The sequence below is a fragment of the Poecilia reticulata genome, linkage group LG4, assembly GCF_000633615.1.
Source record: "Poecilia reticulata strain Guanapo linkage group LG4, Guppy_female_1.0+MT, whole genome shotgun sequence".
In the NCBI taxonomy this organism is placed as follows: Eukaryota; Metazoa; Chordata; class Actinopteri; order Cyprinodontiformes; family Poeciliidae; genus Poecilia; species Poecilia reticulata.
The window spans coordinates 17,390,657-17,407,478 of record NC_024334.1 but is presented as its reverse complement, the minus strand read 5'-3'; the positions used below and the strand labels follow the sequence as shown (position 1 = coordinate 17,407,478).

The window sequence follows — 16,822 nt, the reverse complement described above, 5'->3', positions numbered from 1 at the left end:
TCTTTACCAAACAAACGGCTTTTTCTTGTTTTGTTTTGTTTTTATTAACCTTCGATCTGTCCCGTGTTCCAGAAATAAAAGTTAAGGAGCCAAACTTTACTCTCAAGAGAACCTTCAGAGTGGAGAACACTGGACTGCTCCCGATCACCATCAAATCAGCAGAAATCAACGGCCAAGCTTGCGAAGGATATGGATTCAAAGTTCTCAACTGCCAGGAGTTTGCACTCAAGCCGAATGCTTCAAAAGATATCGTCATACTGTGAGTGATCACAACTGTTTGTCTTACTCTTTCACTGGCAAAAATGACAAAATAACCTGCTTGTTTTTTAAGTTAGTATTTTACTTTACATGTCACTCAGCCAGCCAGGTTGTGGTCTGTTTCAGATTGTATTATATTGGTGAGGCTTTATTCAGACTAATGAAATGTAATTGTCTCTTTAACAATCATTTTGACCAATATATGTGGGTAAACAGGTGTAATGAATACAATGGGTGTTTTGTTAAAGGCTCTGCTTCTGGCACGTTTATCATGTCCTGCATGCCTCGTTTCCATTAATTAGTTTCCAAATTAAAGGGCCATATGTACTACACACATAATTTAAAAACTGTTATTGCAAGCTTACTGACTTTACCCGTTAGGACACATGTATCAAACGCACGGTCCAGGGGTCACATCTGGCCCACAGTATCTTTTTTCATGAACCAATCTAAACTCCAGACATCAAATCAATCAGCCCCACCAGTTTGTCATGATTCCACAATTGTGGAAATTCATGGAAAATCAACAATCCCCTGCATTTTTTCACGCTAATATGCAACTCTGACTTTATTGCAAATTTTCTGCAAAAAATGAAAACACCCCATTTAAGTGACCGCTAACTCCCGCCTGTGGTTGGTGGCATTTCTTACTTTTATTTCACTACTTCCTCTGCATTACGTTTGATTCGGCGATTCACAAAGTCTCATTTAAGCCTGTCGCAGTTAATCAATTAATCACATGCTAAGTTAGAATGAGCTCAATAATTTCCACATCTTTAAAGGGCAGTTTTGTTAACGGAGACTTCATAATCCATCTGGTTAATGTTTGTGTGTGGTTTCTGTTTCCATTTTATTTATTGTTTTTGCTTGTTGTGCTTTATTTTGGATATTTAAAATATCTGTGTTCTGTACAAAATTTAAGTTTATTGATCTTTGAGAAGTTGAACGTACATTATCATACCTTTTTATTAAGATATTATCCGAAAATGCTCTCAAAACAACAATGTTATTGTTCATCGCAATAGTTATTTGGAAAATTTATCATACAGCAAAATTGATGGTGACATATCTAGTGAAATTTTACCTCATAAATAAGGGCAAACTGCATATTTCTTTGCAAATATATCTAAATTAGCCTAACAAAATCAGAGATTTTGATTGTGAGGAAATCACAAAAACAATCCTGGAGGGACAATGTGAAATCATTTTCAATATTTGGTTTTAAGAAATGGCTCTCTATTAAAAACTTAACAGCTCTTTAATCGGTTTTATCAATCCATTCTGGCACAACCGGCCCTTTAAGAACATTCATGATCCTGATGAGGCTCAAAATGAAAATGAGTTTTGACAGCCAACCAAAACGGTGCATCTAAGCAGTTGCATTATACCATTTGTTGATGTTGCCATGGCGACTCCATTTCAATCTGAAAGTGAACAAATGTCGATACTTCTGAACAGCCAGGAGTGAGCGACATACGGCTCAGTGAAAGGATGCAAATGGGTGAGTTTTGGTTCCGTTTCTGCTTCAGGTTTACACCCGACTTCACCTCGTCCCGAGTGATCCGGGAACTGAAACTGGTGACGCAGGGCGGCTCGGAGTTTGTGTTTGTCCTGAACGCCTCGCTGCCCTACCACATGCTGGCCGCCTGCGCCGAAACCCTGCCCCGACCCAGCTGGGAGCTCGAGCTCTATATCATAGTGTCCGTCGTCATGAGGTGGGAGCGACTCCGTCAGATGAGCTTTACTTTGGGCCTTTGCAGACGGCTCATGCGTCTCTTTTCTTTGCAGCTCCATGTTTCTGTTGGTGATAGTCACCGCCTACCTGGAGGCGCAGAGCATCTGGGAGCCTTTCAAGAGGCGCGTCTCGGTGGAGTCCAACTCCAGCATGGAGACGGGGCGGCCGTTTAACCTCAGGGAAATTGTCCAAATTCACAGAGATTTAAAGTAAGTGACAGGAGAAGAAAAAAAAAACCCCATCTTCGATTCACTATTTTATATTCTATCAATAAATGAAAGAATCTCACAGATCTAAATCGTGCTCTTGCAATAGCCAATCTCAGCTGCAGGATTTCATGCATCCAAGCGAGAGTTGTGCCTTTGAAGAGAATATCTCCAGTCCAGACTGGGTGATTTAGATGCATATTTCTGTGGGTCAGGCGGTGCAGTTTGGCTCCCAAAGAGAAACGGGTGTGTCCCCATGTCTACAAAGAACACTGATTATAGGCTCATTACTGTCCACACCCTCTCAGATGTGGACAATGATGTCCTACAACACTCAGATATCCTGACCTGTTACTGCTACAGGCATTAAATTCACTTCTCTTCACTTTGAGTCCACAAAATGTACAATATGTTAAATGCAGTAAAAAAATTGTACAACGGTGTGTTATGGCCAGTGTAGATAGAGGAGAAAAAAAGGGAGTGAATTTCTGCCAAAAAGCTCAGAAATTTCTTAGAAACAACCAATAAAATTTCTGAGTTTGAAAATCGACAATTTGCTAGAAAAAACTCTGAATTTTGAGATTAGTCTCAGAACGTGTATAGAACGTTTAGGACATTCCTGAGTTTCACAAGTCGAAAATTTTAGATAATTTCTCAAACTTTGTTTTGTCCAGCAAATTTTTGACTTTTGAAACCCAGAAGTTTCATTCTTTATTCTAGAAAATTTCTGAGATCTCAAAATTTCTGTTTTGTGATGGAAATTTGCCATTTCTTTTATTCATCCATTTATTTTTAAAATTTTATATCTACAATGACCTAATATTCTGTCATTTAGACTTTAAACAATGTGATAAGTTCAATCACAGTTTGTGTTTTAAGGCCTCTTGAGCGTAGGGAAAACCTCCTGTGGACTCTGGGTTGTGGTTTAGGTGCCTAACCACTGTGACCATATCTGGTTCTGGTGCCTACCGGCAGCCATTGAGCTGATTTGTATATATTATCACAATGTAAAGCTTTGCTCGGTCAAATTAAGCTTCTTATCTGTATTAATTTGCATTCTGGTCGGTGTGTCATGCAGAAGAAGCTTGTTTCAACTTCGGACCGTTTTCATGTTCAGTTTTTAAAATGTAACCTAATAATTTGGAAGCAATTCTTACTTTAAAACTTTTACATAGCTTTGCAGAAGTATTTGCACCCTTAAAACTAAGGGATGTTATTTTTCAATAACCAATTAATAACTGGACTTTGACAGAATTTGAACCAGGTGAAGCTTAAACTTGTGGACTTTTGGGTAGAACAGATTTACAAACAAAGAAGGAGTTGGAGAAGGAGAATGCTTTGTTTTGACTTGATTACCTCTTTGAGAGTGTTGTTTTAGAGTCTTTACTCCTTTACTAAGTTATTGATGATTACGATTAATCGTGATTAATGGTTTCAGCTCCACAACTAATCTGATTTCTCTGTTCCCGTCTGGTTAAGTGACTACAGCGACTCGTCCCAGAACTCCAGGGGGTTTTACCCATCCAGCAACGGCTCAGCGAGGGTCGGAGGTCGACAGAGCAGCGGCCGAAACTTACTGGACCCCGACAGCCAAGACAAGAGGCCCAGGATGCCCTTCAGCCGCCCGTCTGTGCCAGCGGCTCCATCTCAGCTACCCAAAGCGAGCTCAGCCTCCGGCCAGGACGCCCCGCCGGCCCCCTGCCAGCTGGTCAACCGGAAGGCTCGCAACGTCAAACAGCTGGACCTCCAGGGTCAAAGCTCGCCCGGGGCGTCGTTGCAGGAGGACCCAGAATACTCCAGCCTCTTAGGAGCCATGGACAACGACCTCGATCGCCCAGAGTCGCTGGCCGCCGAGGCCCTACAGGACCAGAGCTCTCGATCCGTTCAAAGCAAAGGTACCGTCTTCTAGATGCGGTTCGATGCCAGCCGGCGCGGCTCCACTGGCATTTAACAAACCGTGGTTGTTTTGTCTCCAGTGTTAGAATCCAAAGGGAAGCAGCGTTCAAAAACAAAAGCGCCGAGAAAGAAGGAAGAAAAGGAGAAAAAGCCCAGATTAAAGACTCAGGGAGACGAGCTGAAAGACAACCTGGCAGACAACGACGACAGCTCCTCCACCACCACAGAGACCTCAAACCCAGACGTGGAGACAAACCTCAAAGAGGTTCGTCGGAAAAACACACTCTTACCAAGGCCTTTTTTTTGTTTTTTTTTGTTTTGTTTCTTCTGTAAATATCTTAGTAGACAGAAAACTTACAGGTAACTTTTCCGCAAGATATATGAGCTTGTTTTAAGTAAATAATCCTTTAATATTGATTTTAAAAAGAACTGGTTTCACTGGCAGATTATTTCAAATATAACAAGACATTTTTGCATGTTTTCCAGTGAAATATGCCAGTGAAATTAGCACTACTTACACTGGAAAAAAGACAAAAATAAAATATTTGAACTAGAAATTAGTGGATAATATTTTGGAGTGCTACAATACAGTATCAATCTCAGTGTGAATATTTTCATAAAGCCACTTAAATGCATAATTTCTGACAGGAACCAGTAAAAAAGAAAGGAAGGACTTCAACTTCTGGGAAGACAAAAGAGGAAACTTCAAATTTCTCAAGCAAACCCAAAGAAAGAAAACAAGAAGCTGCAAAGAAAGAGACCCAAACAGAGAAGTCCAGGTTTGATTTTATTTATTTATTTTTTTTTTTTACTAAAATGAGTTCGCATTCGTTGGTTTATGTTTGACAAATCTTTATTGCTGCAGTTCTCTGGAGCTGCCATACGTAACGCCGCTGGAAAACAAGCAGCGCAGGAACTTCGCGTCCAAAGCTCTTCACCCCCTCATCTCAAAGACGAGACCGGCGCAGAAACAAAGAAGTGCGTTCCGAGCGTTTGGGTTCTGCTCCCGGTTTCCGTTGGGATTATTTTGGTGACCGGTTTTTGTTTCTTCGACAGTAGACGGGAAACCGGATGACGGGCGGCCCCTGCTTTTAGCCAAGCTGTCGTCGAGCTCCTCCGTCCCGGAGCTGGGCCACAGCAGCAGCTCAGAGGGAGAGAAGGACTACGCTCCTCCAGAGTGGGACATCCCTCTTCCTATCAACAGCATGCGTGAGCGCACACTGGAAACTGTCCTGATTGTTTCTGGTGTCGGTTCAAACTCTAAATCACTCACCACTTTTCTTTTTTCCCCACGTTCAGCAGCAGACAGCCTCCAGCAGATCTCCCTGCAGACATTAAACGCAGATCCTTTCCTGAAGCGGTCGGCCACCGCGGGGACCTGCTCCCCTCCGCCCACCTCGCCCAGCTTACTGTCCCGAGGCACATACAGCAGCGTGCTGAACAGCACCAGGTCCGTGACCGGCTGCGTTTCTACTACCAATAAGTCTTTGTCCATATTCCGCTAATGTGGGGGAAAAAAACACAATTTCGCAATTACGGCGTTTCCAATAAATAAATAAATGCAATTAAAATCACACATGAATACGCTTGTTCACGAGAATTCAAAAGGCACAACTTTTTCTGAGAAAGCTGCACATTACATGAAAAAAAAATCTTCCTCCTCCTCCCTGTTGCCTTGTTTGTCGTTTCTGCCAGTATTAACATCCAGTTGTAGATCATGTGACTCTTATGTGAAAAAAGGTATTTCCTTTGCAGTTTTGAAAAATGCATATTTTCCACACAAAAAAACATCTTTACGCAGAATGTTAACAAAAAACGTTTTTTTGTTTTTGTTTTTTTGTGCCATGTTTCCATTAGAAATGTTTATTTCCACAATTTCAATTTGCTCAATTTTATGGTTAATGGAAACACAGCTACTAACATTATCTAAACATCACACAGAAACTGCATTTAATCATACTTTTGAAATAGCTAATCATTATTGATGCGTTCATAAAAGAAACATTGGAGAAAATAGCAAAAACTAACATTTCCCACAATATCAAAGGTTTCATTTTTCATTTACCGTCAATAACTGAAACTTATCAAGATCGCAACAAATCAAAAATCTTATTAGAGATTTTACGATAAATGAAAGTTCCTCGAGTGGCCCAGTCAAAGGCCAGACCTAAATCAACAGTCGAGAATCGGTGGCAAGACATAAAACTTTATGTTCAGGGATGTTCTCCATAAAATCTGACTGAGCTTAAACGGTTTTGTAAAGAAGCAAAAAATGTCACTGTAGATGTAAAAATAAAGTTTGTGTCAAAATGTCTCCAGAAAAACTTTTTAAGTGACCCAAACAAACAGAGCTACGCTGAGAAGAGTCAGAAACGAAGCCCAGCTTTACATGGCACACAAAGCAGCGTTCTGCAGAAAGACAATTCCACACCGCAGCCTCACTAACCACTTCCTGTATTAGCAGACTTGTATTTCTGTGTTGCCACATCCTGATGCTCCTTTTATATCAGTTTAGCTTCTGAAGAAACCATTTCATCCACTCTGTCCTGTGTGGTTTCCAAGCTCATCATCTCCTCCTCGGCTTCAGCCCCTTTTACTTGTTGCTTTCTCTTCAATAACTGGTAGTGAGAGGGAGAGCTGAGCGTATTGACTCGGTTCGCAGACCGCTAACGGTGGCTGATAACTTTGATCGTTTCCCAGAGTTTTCTCTCTGTGCCTGGCTGTTTTTGTGTTTTCCACATACTGCCTTTTTATTCGACGCCATCTGCAAACACGGTGGTTACTTGGAAAACGTTTGATTCGTTCAGACAATCACATTTTCTGCACAATTAAATGTGAATAAAGTGGGATGAAACATGTCGATGTGCATGAACAAATGAACCACTTCAAAACACTTTAATGGGCAGACAGATATTTTTATATTTGGAAATTATTTAATTACCATTTTCTGATGTATCCAGGCATTTGGGGTATAAAAAATTACGCTTTTGCATGTTTGTAATAAATTCTGAAATTTTTTTAAAATATTGTAAGCAATGAATCTACCTTGTTTTTGTATGTTTTGCATTTCAAAATGAAAAACAAATACTACAAATCAGTATCACATCAATTTAGCAGCAATTGACTAACTTGAGACATTTGTTAACAAAAGAAATTCAATTGAACCCTGTCATTGTTAATCGGCATGTATGTAGTGACAATGGATTGGTAAAACTGTCCTTTAACAGGAAGAAACTTCAAGCAGAACCAGAACCTGACTCGGTACAAGGATCAATCTTCCTCTACCCTTAGAAAATCTGCACTGAAATACCCTGAGTTAATAAATAATACACAATAATTTAAAATAATCGACATTTGAGGGTAAAACAAAGCTTAAGCGCTGTTTTAATAGTGATTATCTATAAATTTAATGACTGAAAATAAAAGAAAATTTGAGTGCAACTATTCCTCTTTTGTACCCTAACTGGACAATGTATCCCCCAGGATATGGACATTTCACGTCTTGATATGCAAGCTGTTTAAATGTAATTCATATTTTTTTGAAAACATATATATGAAATCACTCTTGAAGAACATTTTACAAAAGCAAGTCCTCTCACATCAGTATGTATACGAAAAACAACAACCCATACCTCACAATGTATGTCTTTGTCCATGCGGTCCGCCATTTTGAACTTTATATACCTGCGTTAGTTTATTTTTAAACCAGCGATGCGAAGTGCAGGTGGTTGACGGCCCTCTTGTCTACGGCGTGTGAATTTTCTGTATCCCACAGGATGCGAAACCCATTATAGCTAGTTTTCATCAATAATGTAGCTATTAATTGTTTTCCATGAGTCGGGACGATTTCTCCGTAACGTTGTACAAACTGCTTTATGAATAAGCTGGATTAGTTTGAAAATGCTTCTAAAGATTTGCCTTTGTTTTGTTTTCCCAGCGAGCTGAACCAGAAAAAGGCCCCAGGAAATAAGCCGTCTGCAGGCGCGCCACTCCCAGGCAAGAACGGAAACCCCACCTTCGCCGCTGTAGCCGCAGGTTACGACAAAAGCCCAGGTGAGTTTGCAGTGAGCGTGGTACCAACAGCAGCTGCGTTTCCATTACAAACGTGCGCATAACTTTTTCCCTATTCTGCAGATGTTGACGAAAAAAACACAATTTCGCAGTTGCGGTGTTTCCATTAAATAAGAAATTAAATTAAAATCACACATGGATAAGTGTGTTCATGCGGTATTTGGAAGCGGCTATAGATATATGTAGAGTTTTTGGGAAATTACAGTCTGAGTTTGAGTTTTTACAAAAGAGCAACAGATTCAGCCATTTTTGAATGACAAACAACTTTTGATGAATCGTGTGCTGCTGTGATGCCGGTGCTGCTGTATACAAACCAGTGTGATGCTGAAAGTTTTTTGGGGGGGGGTGAGGGGGGGGCAAAAACATTTTTTCTTAATTTGTTTCCATTAAATGAATCTATTTTTGTAATTCCAATTTGCGCAATATAAAGGTCAAAGAAATATAACCATATAATTGTGCAAATTGTAATTCCGAAAATAAATTTACTCCGATTTTGGAAAAACTCACGTTTTTTGATACGTTTTCGCACAAGGATGTCGTGTTCTTTTTCTGGCTGTAACGAAATTTGTGTTTTTGTGGCAAACCACTTGAAACGTCTTTTTCGTCTTCTCTACTCCTTGCAGAAAAGACAATAAAGATGACAGGGAGCTGTCGGACGATGATGCCGTGATTTTTAATGTCAATCTTATTCATGCACAACTTTATTCGCGTTTTTTATGTAATGGAAACATCGCATTTACGAAATCGTGTTGTTTGGTGGAATATCGACAGTTCTGTGCACGTTTGTAACGAAACGCAGCCATTAATGGCGTTGCCTCAGCAGTAAGGTTGGATGCTCTCTGCAGGCGGCTCCGGCCCAGGAAAAGGAGACAACCAAGCTAAGACTCTGGCCAACATGATGTCAGTGGAAAGTGACAGCTCAGACAGGTACGGGGGAAAAAAAAAACATGCATTCAGTCTGAAGCATCTACGCACCATTCCTAATTTTCTTCTCTTTTCTTTTTGTTCCCCCTTTCCTCCTGAAGCTCTGGATTATGGAGTCCGATTGACACGGTCGGCAGTCCAAACTATAAATCTGACAACTCTTTCTCTGCTTTTGGACCCAACAGTTCCTTCAACCTGACACAAGGTACGTCACACGCCTGATCAAAACATGTTCGTCTGATCCCAAGCATGTTGCGTAACATGGTTAGACAGCCAAAGTCACGCCGTGCGTTTTCGTGCGTCTGCTTTAGTTTTCAGTGGGATGAATCTCCCAAAGCCTTCGGAGCCTCAGCCGAGCTGGCCCGAGTTCACCCCGGCCATCTGGGACATGCCCAGCAACGACCCCCTGCACTCCTGGCCCAGCAGCTCCGGCTCACCCACCACCCCGACGGCCGTAAGCTCCCGGCCCCACAGCGCGTTCCATCACCTCCGTGCTCGCTCTGTTCAGTAACTCCATTGTTTTTGTTTTTTGTTTTTGCCGCAGTCGTTCCTGGGAAACACTTGCAGCCCATGGTCTGCCACCACGCCCTTCAGCAACTCCATCTGGTCAACGGGCGCAGATTCCACGCTGCACCCATACTCGCCGCCGACCGGTTCAGCCGCTCTGACCACTCTGGTGAGCAGCGCCGCTCCGTCGCAGTCGCCGACGACTCCCTCGGAGATCAGCAGGACCTTCAACCCCTGGAGCGGGTGGCTTCCCACCCTGACCAGGCGCAGCTCCGAGCCCTGGCCCAGCTCCTCTGATACCGGCAACTAAGCAGCACCTGGCGAAAGTTACCTGTACGCTAAACGAGTCTTTTACTATCAGAGAAGCCCCGCCCCCTCCTCCAGACATCAGCGTTACGGGGAGCTATGGATTAGCGCCACGTTTATTTCTCTGCAGCTTTTTTTATTCCTGAGGGCGGTGATGCTAACTTTTTATTTGGGTTTGTTTTAACAGGATACCCCTGAACTAAGCGCACTGTAAAAACACAATGCACCTTTGTTCTGGTTTCTTGTGCAGATATATTAGTATACTTGAAATAATAATTTTAAAAAAACAAAAAACTTATAAGTAATTTTTCAGCTAGATAAAGGAGCTTGTTTTGAGCCAATAATTCCTTAATATTGAAGAAAAAGTACTAGTGCTTTTTCCTTAATCTTGCTGAGAAGTTGCTTGTAAATCTTTTTTTTTTTCTTATTTCACATGTACCGAGATATTTGCACTCAAAACTAGATCAAAATTACTTGGTGGTAATTTGTGTTTTTGCAGTGCGCGGATGGCATAGAAAGGCTATTAATGCTGCATTCCTTCTCAGAAACATGGCAGAGCCGCTAAAAGTTTAGTATTAAATAACTTATTTGAAGCCACATTTCAGCTCAGTTCTTATTGGTTTCTTAATTAAAACATTTTTTTTTTGTTTCAGAGGCCAAAATTTACAGTCATTCACATCGGGATCATTGCACTTTGCTTTTTATTCGGCAGAAGGGATCTTAAAAAAAAAAAAATCTAAAATTGGATTTGTATTGGTTATTTAGGTTTTTTGTATACCCATCCCATAAAAGTTTTAGGAACATTTATGTTATCCATTTTTAAAGTGGAATTATTTGGTCTAACGATCAAGTAAAACTAAATTCCTCCGTTTGGGGTTTGAACTGTATTCTTGTCGCCTTCGTTTGTCTGCAAATTTAATTAAAGGATTTCAGCAGAAAATCTGGGTTTTCCTCTTGATTTTTTTTTTTGTAGTGTCTCAAGACATTTGTGGTGAATTGGCACTAAATAAATAAACTAAATTGAATTGTTTGTGCAAGTTCTGACAGAAATATACGTGGTAACGAAGAATTTGTTCATTATGTGATAATCTGCTTCAAGCATCACAAGTATAGTTTCTGAAACCGTTTTTAAGTGTTTTACAAATTAATAATCTGAAAAATTATCACAAATGATCCCATAACGAATATATTGAATGAATTTTTCAAAAAAAGTTTTTTAAAAGCTAACATTGGACCAAATTTGCTTCACCTCCATCAGAGTTCAGTGATTACAGGAACACAAAGAAAAACCTTTAATAATGTCTTTGAGAAATTTGACTGCAGAGAAAGTCCAAGCAAGATGGAACCAGAACCTGGTCTTAATAACTTAAGTGAAAGAAAAAGGAATCATGATTTTAAAATATTTTTCATGGAAAAACATTTTTTGTCTGGCATTTTTGCTCTCCAGGAAATGCGTAGAAGAATGCTCAGGTAAGACTTTAATCTTTACTTTTCTTACCTGTCCACTTTTCTTTTTACCCAGTATGAGTAACGCCATTAAGGACAATTCTTTTTGTAAACTGACGTTTTGACAAGTTTCGCTAGAAAATTAATTATTTACTAGCAAAACAAACTATTTTAATGTTTTGAAATAGTTCTGCCTCAAACTGGTTGATCTGGTTAGCGATGTTGGACTGCTGTTTTATTAAAGTTTACATATTTCAGCATGAAGGGAATATGAAACCAAAGTCAAATTCCTTGTTTATGAACAGAAACAAAGGATTTATCCTCTCAAACACGAAGCAAAAGTTGTATTTCATTTTACATCATTAGTTTTATTAGTAAATTATAAAAATTTTATTTCTCAATATGTTTTTGTAGAATAAGGTGGTAAGAAGTGATGTATTGAATTCCTGAAGGCATGTCCCATTTCTCTGAGATATTTTAAGTACTTTAAGCACCCACGAATAAGGGCAGAGTAACCCGTCAGCCTTCCTCTGATTATGAGGAAACATCTAGCTTTTCTTGTCTGGATGATTATTTTTGCTTATGAAATACTGTCTGGAATCTGGACCTGGTGCTGCAAGGGTGCAGCTGTTTGTTCTCTTTAGATCGTGTGCTGTTCCTCTTCCTCAAAAAGATTAAAACATGTCAGCATGATTCAACAATTCATGCTTCAGTTGCACCGCTACCGGGTGTCTGCTGCCCTCTGCTGGACAACTAAGGAAAAACTACACCTCTTGGAATCTCACTTGTTAAATAAGCTGATTAACTTGGGTACATTTTAAAATCTAAAACTTTTTTTTTTTTTTTTTTACATGTGATTTAAATCCCTATGTTATATTTAAAATACAATTTAAAAAAAGTTTGAGTGTTCAGCACCAAAACCTTTAAAATGAAATGGCCTTAACAAGTGATTCCAAGAATAAAACACAGCAGATAAACACCTAAAAAAATCTTTTTTTAAGGTGATATTTGCACTGAAATATCATATCTTGTTTAACTAGAAAGAGGAAATGCAAAGTTTTCTTTCATGAGTCATGACCCATGTTTGTTTAGATTTTCAGTGTATTTTCCTATATGAAATGGTCCATGCAAAATGTCCAGATATTTACAAATCTACAAATATTACAGAAAACTAGCATTCACTGTGGTAATTATTTGGCCTTCATGTGCAGAACCTTGATTGTTGCGTTGATCCGTGAATGTCTCTACCAATCCAAAGTTGAATGTGACGCCATCTGATTAATGATTAAAGTTTGGTCCAAACTCTGACCCAGACAATAATGGTATACAGGGAGGGGGGCGTGAGGGACAAAAAAAACTTTTTTATCCTTGTAAAGTTTGTCCCTCATTTGAAGGCATTGTCAGAAGAAAAATAAACCTCACAGCCAAACGGGTTACTTCCTCCACGGTTGTTTGAGAGACTCCATTAGGAGCCGACCAAACTTCTTCACATCGCATTTAGACATTACCCTCACGGCGTGGCTCTTCTTCAGAGACTTTGTGCGATCCAGCACCAACATGCCGCGGCTCATGGAGCCCTGCAGCTCCACACGCACCGGGCACTCGATGCTCTCCAGCATCGTGCTGCCGTCCACGCAGGCTGCCATCGCGTAGGAGTCATATGAGACGAAGCCAGGCCCGAAGTACACGTCTCTCTTGTTCTTCATGGCTTCTTTGGAGTAGGCCCAACACTTCGATGTCACCGCCTTCATGAAGCAGGCCGCCGGGAAGTCCTGGTTGACCAGCTCTTCAAAGAACTCCTGCGAAACGATGGGATGTGGGATGGGTCATACGACTGCGCTTTAGGGCCATTGTACTGTAGATTGAAAAAAGAGGAGTACATTTCTGCCAGAAAAAACTAAGGAATTTTTAGATTAAAGTCAGAAATGTTCTAGAAAGACGAGGACATTTCTGAATTTCACATGTCGGATATTCGAGAGGAAAACTCCAAATTTTGATATTAATCACAGAAATATTACTCTGTGATTAATTTCAACATTTCTGAGTTTCAAAAGTTTATTTTTTTTCTCTTTTTTTGAGAAGTTTCTAAAGTCAATCGTTTTAGACTTAGACTTAAACTGTTCTGAGATTAATCTATTAAAAAAAAGGCGTTTCTTGGGTGGAAATGTATTCCTTTTTATATCTACATGCCATAATATGCCATTGTAACATCATCATCCAGTGTAGTTTTCATTTACGATACCTCGCAAAAGTATTCATGCCCCTTGAACTTTTCTTATTTTTGTCATGGAAATACTTAAATTTGTTTTACAAGGCACTCTTTGATCAACCTACCCAAGTCAGGGCATTTCTGCAGCAGTATTCCCACGTAGCGAGGTAAGTAGGGCAGATGAACTCTTCTAGAACAACGTAAGCCGACTCTGGATCTGTTGCAAAGTTGAACTCTGCACAGACGGTCACGTTCCCCTTTCCTGCAGTAACAGAAACGAGCGTTTTGAGGCCAGTCATCTCACACATGGCAGCATTTGAACTCCTGCTTCCCTACCCTCCATGTTGCCTCCCATGATGAAGAGCTCTCCGAGCTTTTGGGGAAAACGTGGATCCAGTCTGACGGCCAGCGCCAGGTTGGTGAGCGGGCCCAGGGCCACCAAGGAGACCTGTTGGGGTAGGAGGTTTTGGAACGCCAGAGAGTCGCCCACACACACATAAAAATACTGGGACTTCTTACCTGATTCTCATATTTAGATGCCAGTCTAATCATGGCATCGACAGCGTGCTCCTGTTGAATTTTCTCCTTCCACTGAGGATCTTTGTCCTCTAGCACATCCCCAAGTCCATCACCTCCAAAGTGATCACTGAATGGGCTACTGACTCCAACAAGAGGACCAGCACTGCCTTGAAACACTGGAATCTGCAGGAGCGAGGAGAGGAAATGAAAAGCCATGAATAAGGACTGTAAACCTTTATTCTAAAACATTGGAGTGTAATTCTTCTTCAGGTTCTGCTCCAGCAGACGCACCCCCTGGCGCTCGCAGACAGAGAGAACCCGCAAAACGTTCTGACACACGTTCTCCACCGCGGCATTCCCAAAGACGCAGGTCACGGCCAGGACCTCCAGGTTGGGCGCCGCCAAGGCCATCATTATGGCCTGAGCATCGTCAATGCCGCAGTCTGTGTCGATGATCACCAACTTGTTTGCCATGGTTCGCCTTGTGTTCCTGGACACGCCAAACGTACAAGGAACTAAATCAGTGGGGTTTTTTGGCTCTAGTGGCCTTTATTTAAAAGTAGTTTGACAGGAAAGAGGGTAATGAGAGAAGGGGAAGACATGCAGCAAATGTCACCAGGCCGGGAATCGAACCTGTGATCACCACCACGAGAACTAAGGCCTCCATACGTGGGTCGTGCGCACTCCTGTGTCTCGCTAAAGAAGTTTGGACTCATCAGTTTAAGAGCTTAAAACTTCCCTAGATCTTTGAGGTCTTTGTGGTTCATTCCTTAAAGGTCATTGAAGAGTAACTGTTCTGTTCTCTGGTAAACAATAAACCAAAGTGAAATCCTTTTGGTCACAAAGCTAATGTTTGATCCCATTCTTGCACTTTTTTCCTGCACAGGCTCACTAAGATGTTACACCTACCAATTTACAATTTCCTAATAAAATCCTTTACAGATGAAAAAAACCATGATACACATTGCCGCATATTAGGAATTACGTTTCCTTGCATCTTTCAGTCTCTAGATGTGAACAAGCCGACAGACACACACTTTGGACGCACATTTTTAAGAATTTTGTTCAAAATAAATTGGAATCTATGCATTGTTTTTCCTTTCAATAAATACACATTTCAGTTTATGGTTTGTTAAATTAGAGGAATAAAATGTTAAACTTCTTCGCCTGTTGTTTTTCCTCTAGTGTCCCAGAATTCAGGGTTCCTCATGTACAAAGTGGAAACTATACAGAGAACAACCAGTCGCCATTCAACTTCAGACATATCTAGGGTTTTATTCAGACAATTAAATGCATAGAAAAACAGATCAGCATCACACCCAAACCATCAAGAAATCCAAACCACAAAACAGATATTACCTGAGAAAAGTAGAAGAATGAACAAAAAATGCAAAAATAAGAGAAAAAGCAAAGGCGCCTTTGGGAATTGCTTGTGCGGCTGCAAACAAAGCAAGTCGATTTTCTTCTGTGAAGTGCAGGTTTTTATTAAGAGGTGTAGTCCTAATTTTAATATATGCATTGAAGGTGTGTCCTCTCCTTCTAAACCTCTAAGCAGTTTCAAATGACCTAGATGGGATGGTCTAAATGATTTTGTCACCTTCTTTGAGACCTATTCAAAACCAAAGATGAAGAGAGAGAAAGAGCAAAGGTCCAAAGTCAGTAAAAGTCAGAGAGCAAAGGTCATTCTCAAACAGGATTTTCTCATGTCGGTTACATCTGGTATCTCTCCTGTTCCTCCCTTTCTAAACATTTGAACAAAGACCCTAGTTGTCAGAAAGAGATTTATTTTTCACCTAGACTTTGTTTTGTTTTTCTCCAGGTTTTAAGCGTCTTCCTTACCCCTAGAAAATCCCCAAATAATTTGACTGTGAACAGACAGAACTTGTCTTTTCCATCCTGTTTTTTATCTGGACATCTGTGTCCTTTTCTGAGTGATTCATCAAAAAACATATTCCTGCATTAAACCCAAAGTAACATATAGGTAATTTGGAACCCAATGTTCTTATTTTAAAACGCTGAGGATTTTATATAATATTGTACATATGGTTAAGTTTAAAAACTAGCATATTTTAATTTTATTTTCCTAACAGGTTGTATGTTAACAAAAATGGGTAAGAAGTCAAGCTGTATAATTCTAAACAGAACCCAATCTCTGACAGCTCTCACAAACTATAATTTGCTGTGCCGTAGCTTGAAAATGTTAATAAACTTACCCTTTTGCCAATTTAAAGTTGTATGAGGAAGTATAATATGTTCTACTCTATACTTTTACTGTTTAAAAAGTATTGCCAGTAAACACCTGACTTACTTCAGTGTATGGTTTAAACGCCCACTTGAGTTCTTCTTCTTCTTCTTCTTCTTTTAGGTTTTAACGGCAGCTTGCATCCATTTATGTTGCACTACTGCCCTCTATTGACTCCTACCAACTACCCCTCAAATTCTCTTAAAGATCCCAGAGTTTTTTAAAAAACGAAAAATCTTCTTTTTCCCCTCAATACTATTCAATTTGTCGATCACCTTCTCAAATACCAATTCCCTACTAACACCTAGTTCCGTTTTTAATAATCTTCTTTGGCTTTCATACTTTCTACATTTGATCAAAACATGTTCCAYYGWTTCTACATCATCACACCATCTACATAAACCAGTAAGGTGTTTCCCCATCTTAAAAAGAGTTCCATTTAGGAAACTATGCCCGGTTCTTATTCTATTTATAATTACCTCCTCCCTCCTGTTTATTCCTCT

The 16,822-nt window shown here is 40.2% G+C and overlaps 2 protein-coding genes across 4 annotated transcripts in view; one reads left to right on the top strand and one right to left on the bottom strand.

Annotated features, from left to right (window-relative positions):
* Window positions 1-10,843, top strand: part of tmem131 (transmembrane protein 131) — a 41,879-nt gene extending 31,036 nt beyond the window's left edge. Inside the window, exons 28-41 of one of the 3 annotated variants that reach the window (XM_017304445.1) lie at window positions 73-259; window positions 1,788-1,973; window positions 2,047-2,202; window positions 3,679-4,094; window positions 4,176-4,360; window positions 4,744-4,874; window positions 4,961-5,073; window positions 5,152-5,304; window positions 5,398-5,545; window positions 8,033-8,148; window positions 9,012-9,093; window positions 9,192-9,295; window positions 9,402-9,544; window positions 9,635-10,843. In XM_017304445.1, coding sequence (XP_017159934.1) covers window positions 73-259; window positions 1,788-1,973; window positions 2,047-2,202; window positions 3,679-4,094; window positions 4,176-4,360; window positions 4,744-4,874; window positions 4,961-5,073; window positions 5,152-5,304; window positions 5,398-5,545; window positions 8,033-8,148; window positions 9,012-9,093; window positions 9,192-9,295; window positions 9,402-9,544; window positions 9,635-9,907 — 2,393 coding nt within the window. In that variant the 3' untranslated portion in view covers window positions 9,908-10,843. Of the gene's footprint in view, window positions 1-72; window positions 260-1,787; window positions 1,974-2,046; window positions 2,203-3,678; window positions 4,095-4,175; window positions 4,361-4,743; window positions 4,875-4,960; window positions 5,074-5,151; window positions 5,305-5,394; window positions 5,546-8,032; window positions 8,149-9,011; window positions 9,094-9,191; window positions 9,296-9,401; window positions 9,545-9,634 lie in introns of all 3 variants that reach the window. The other 2 variants (XM_017304444.1, XM_008407646.2) reach the window with 2 other exon arrangements.
* LOC103463924 (inosine-uridine preferring nucleoside hydrolase) lies at window positions 10,520-16,386 on the bottom strand. The gene is made up of 6 exons (XM_008407645.2): window positions 16,291-16,386; window positions 14,369-14,567; window positions 14,078-14,260; window positions 13,895-14,006; window positions 13,684-13,820; window positions 10,520-13,148 (listed from the first exon to the last, which is right to left on the bottom strand). The coding sequence occupies exons 2-6, from the start codon at window positions 14,549-14,551 to the stop codon at window positions 12,783-12,785; spliced, it is 981 nt and encodes a 326-aa protein (XP_008405867.1). The 5' UTR covers window positions 14,552-14,567; window positions 16,291-16,386; the 3' UTR covers window positions 10,520-12,782.
* Window positions 16,387-16,822: the final 436 nt, after the last annotated feature.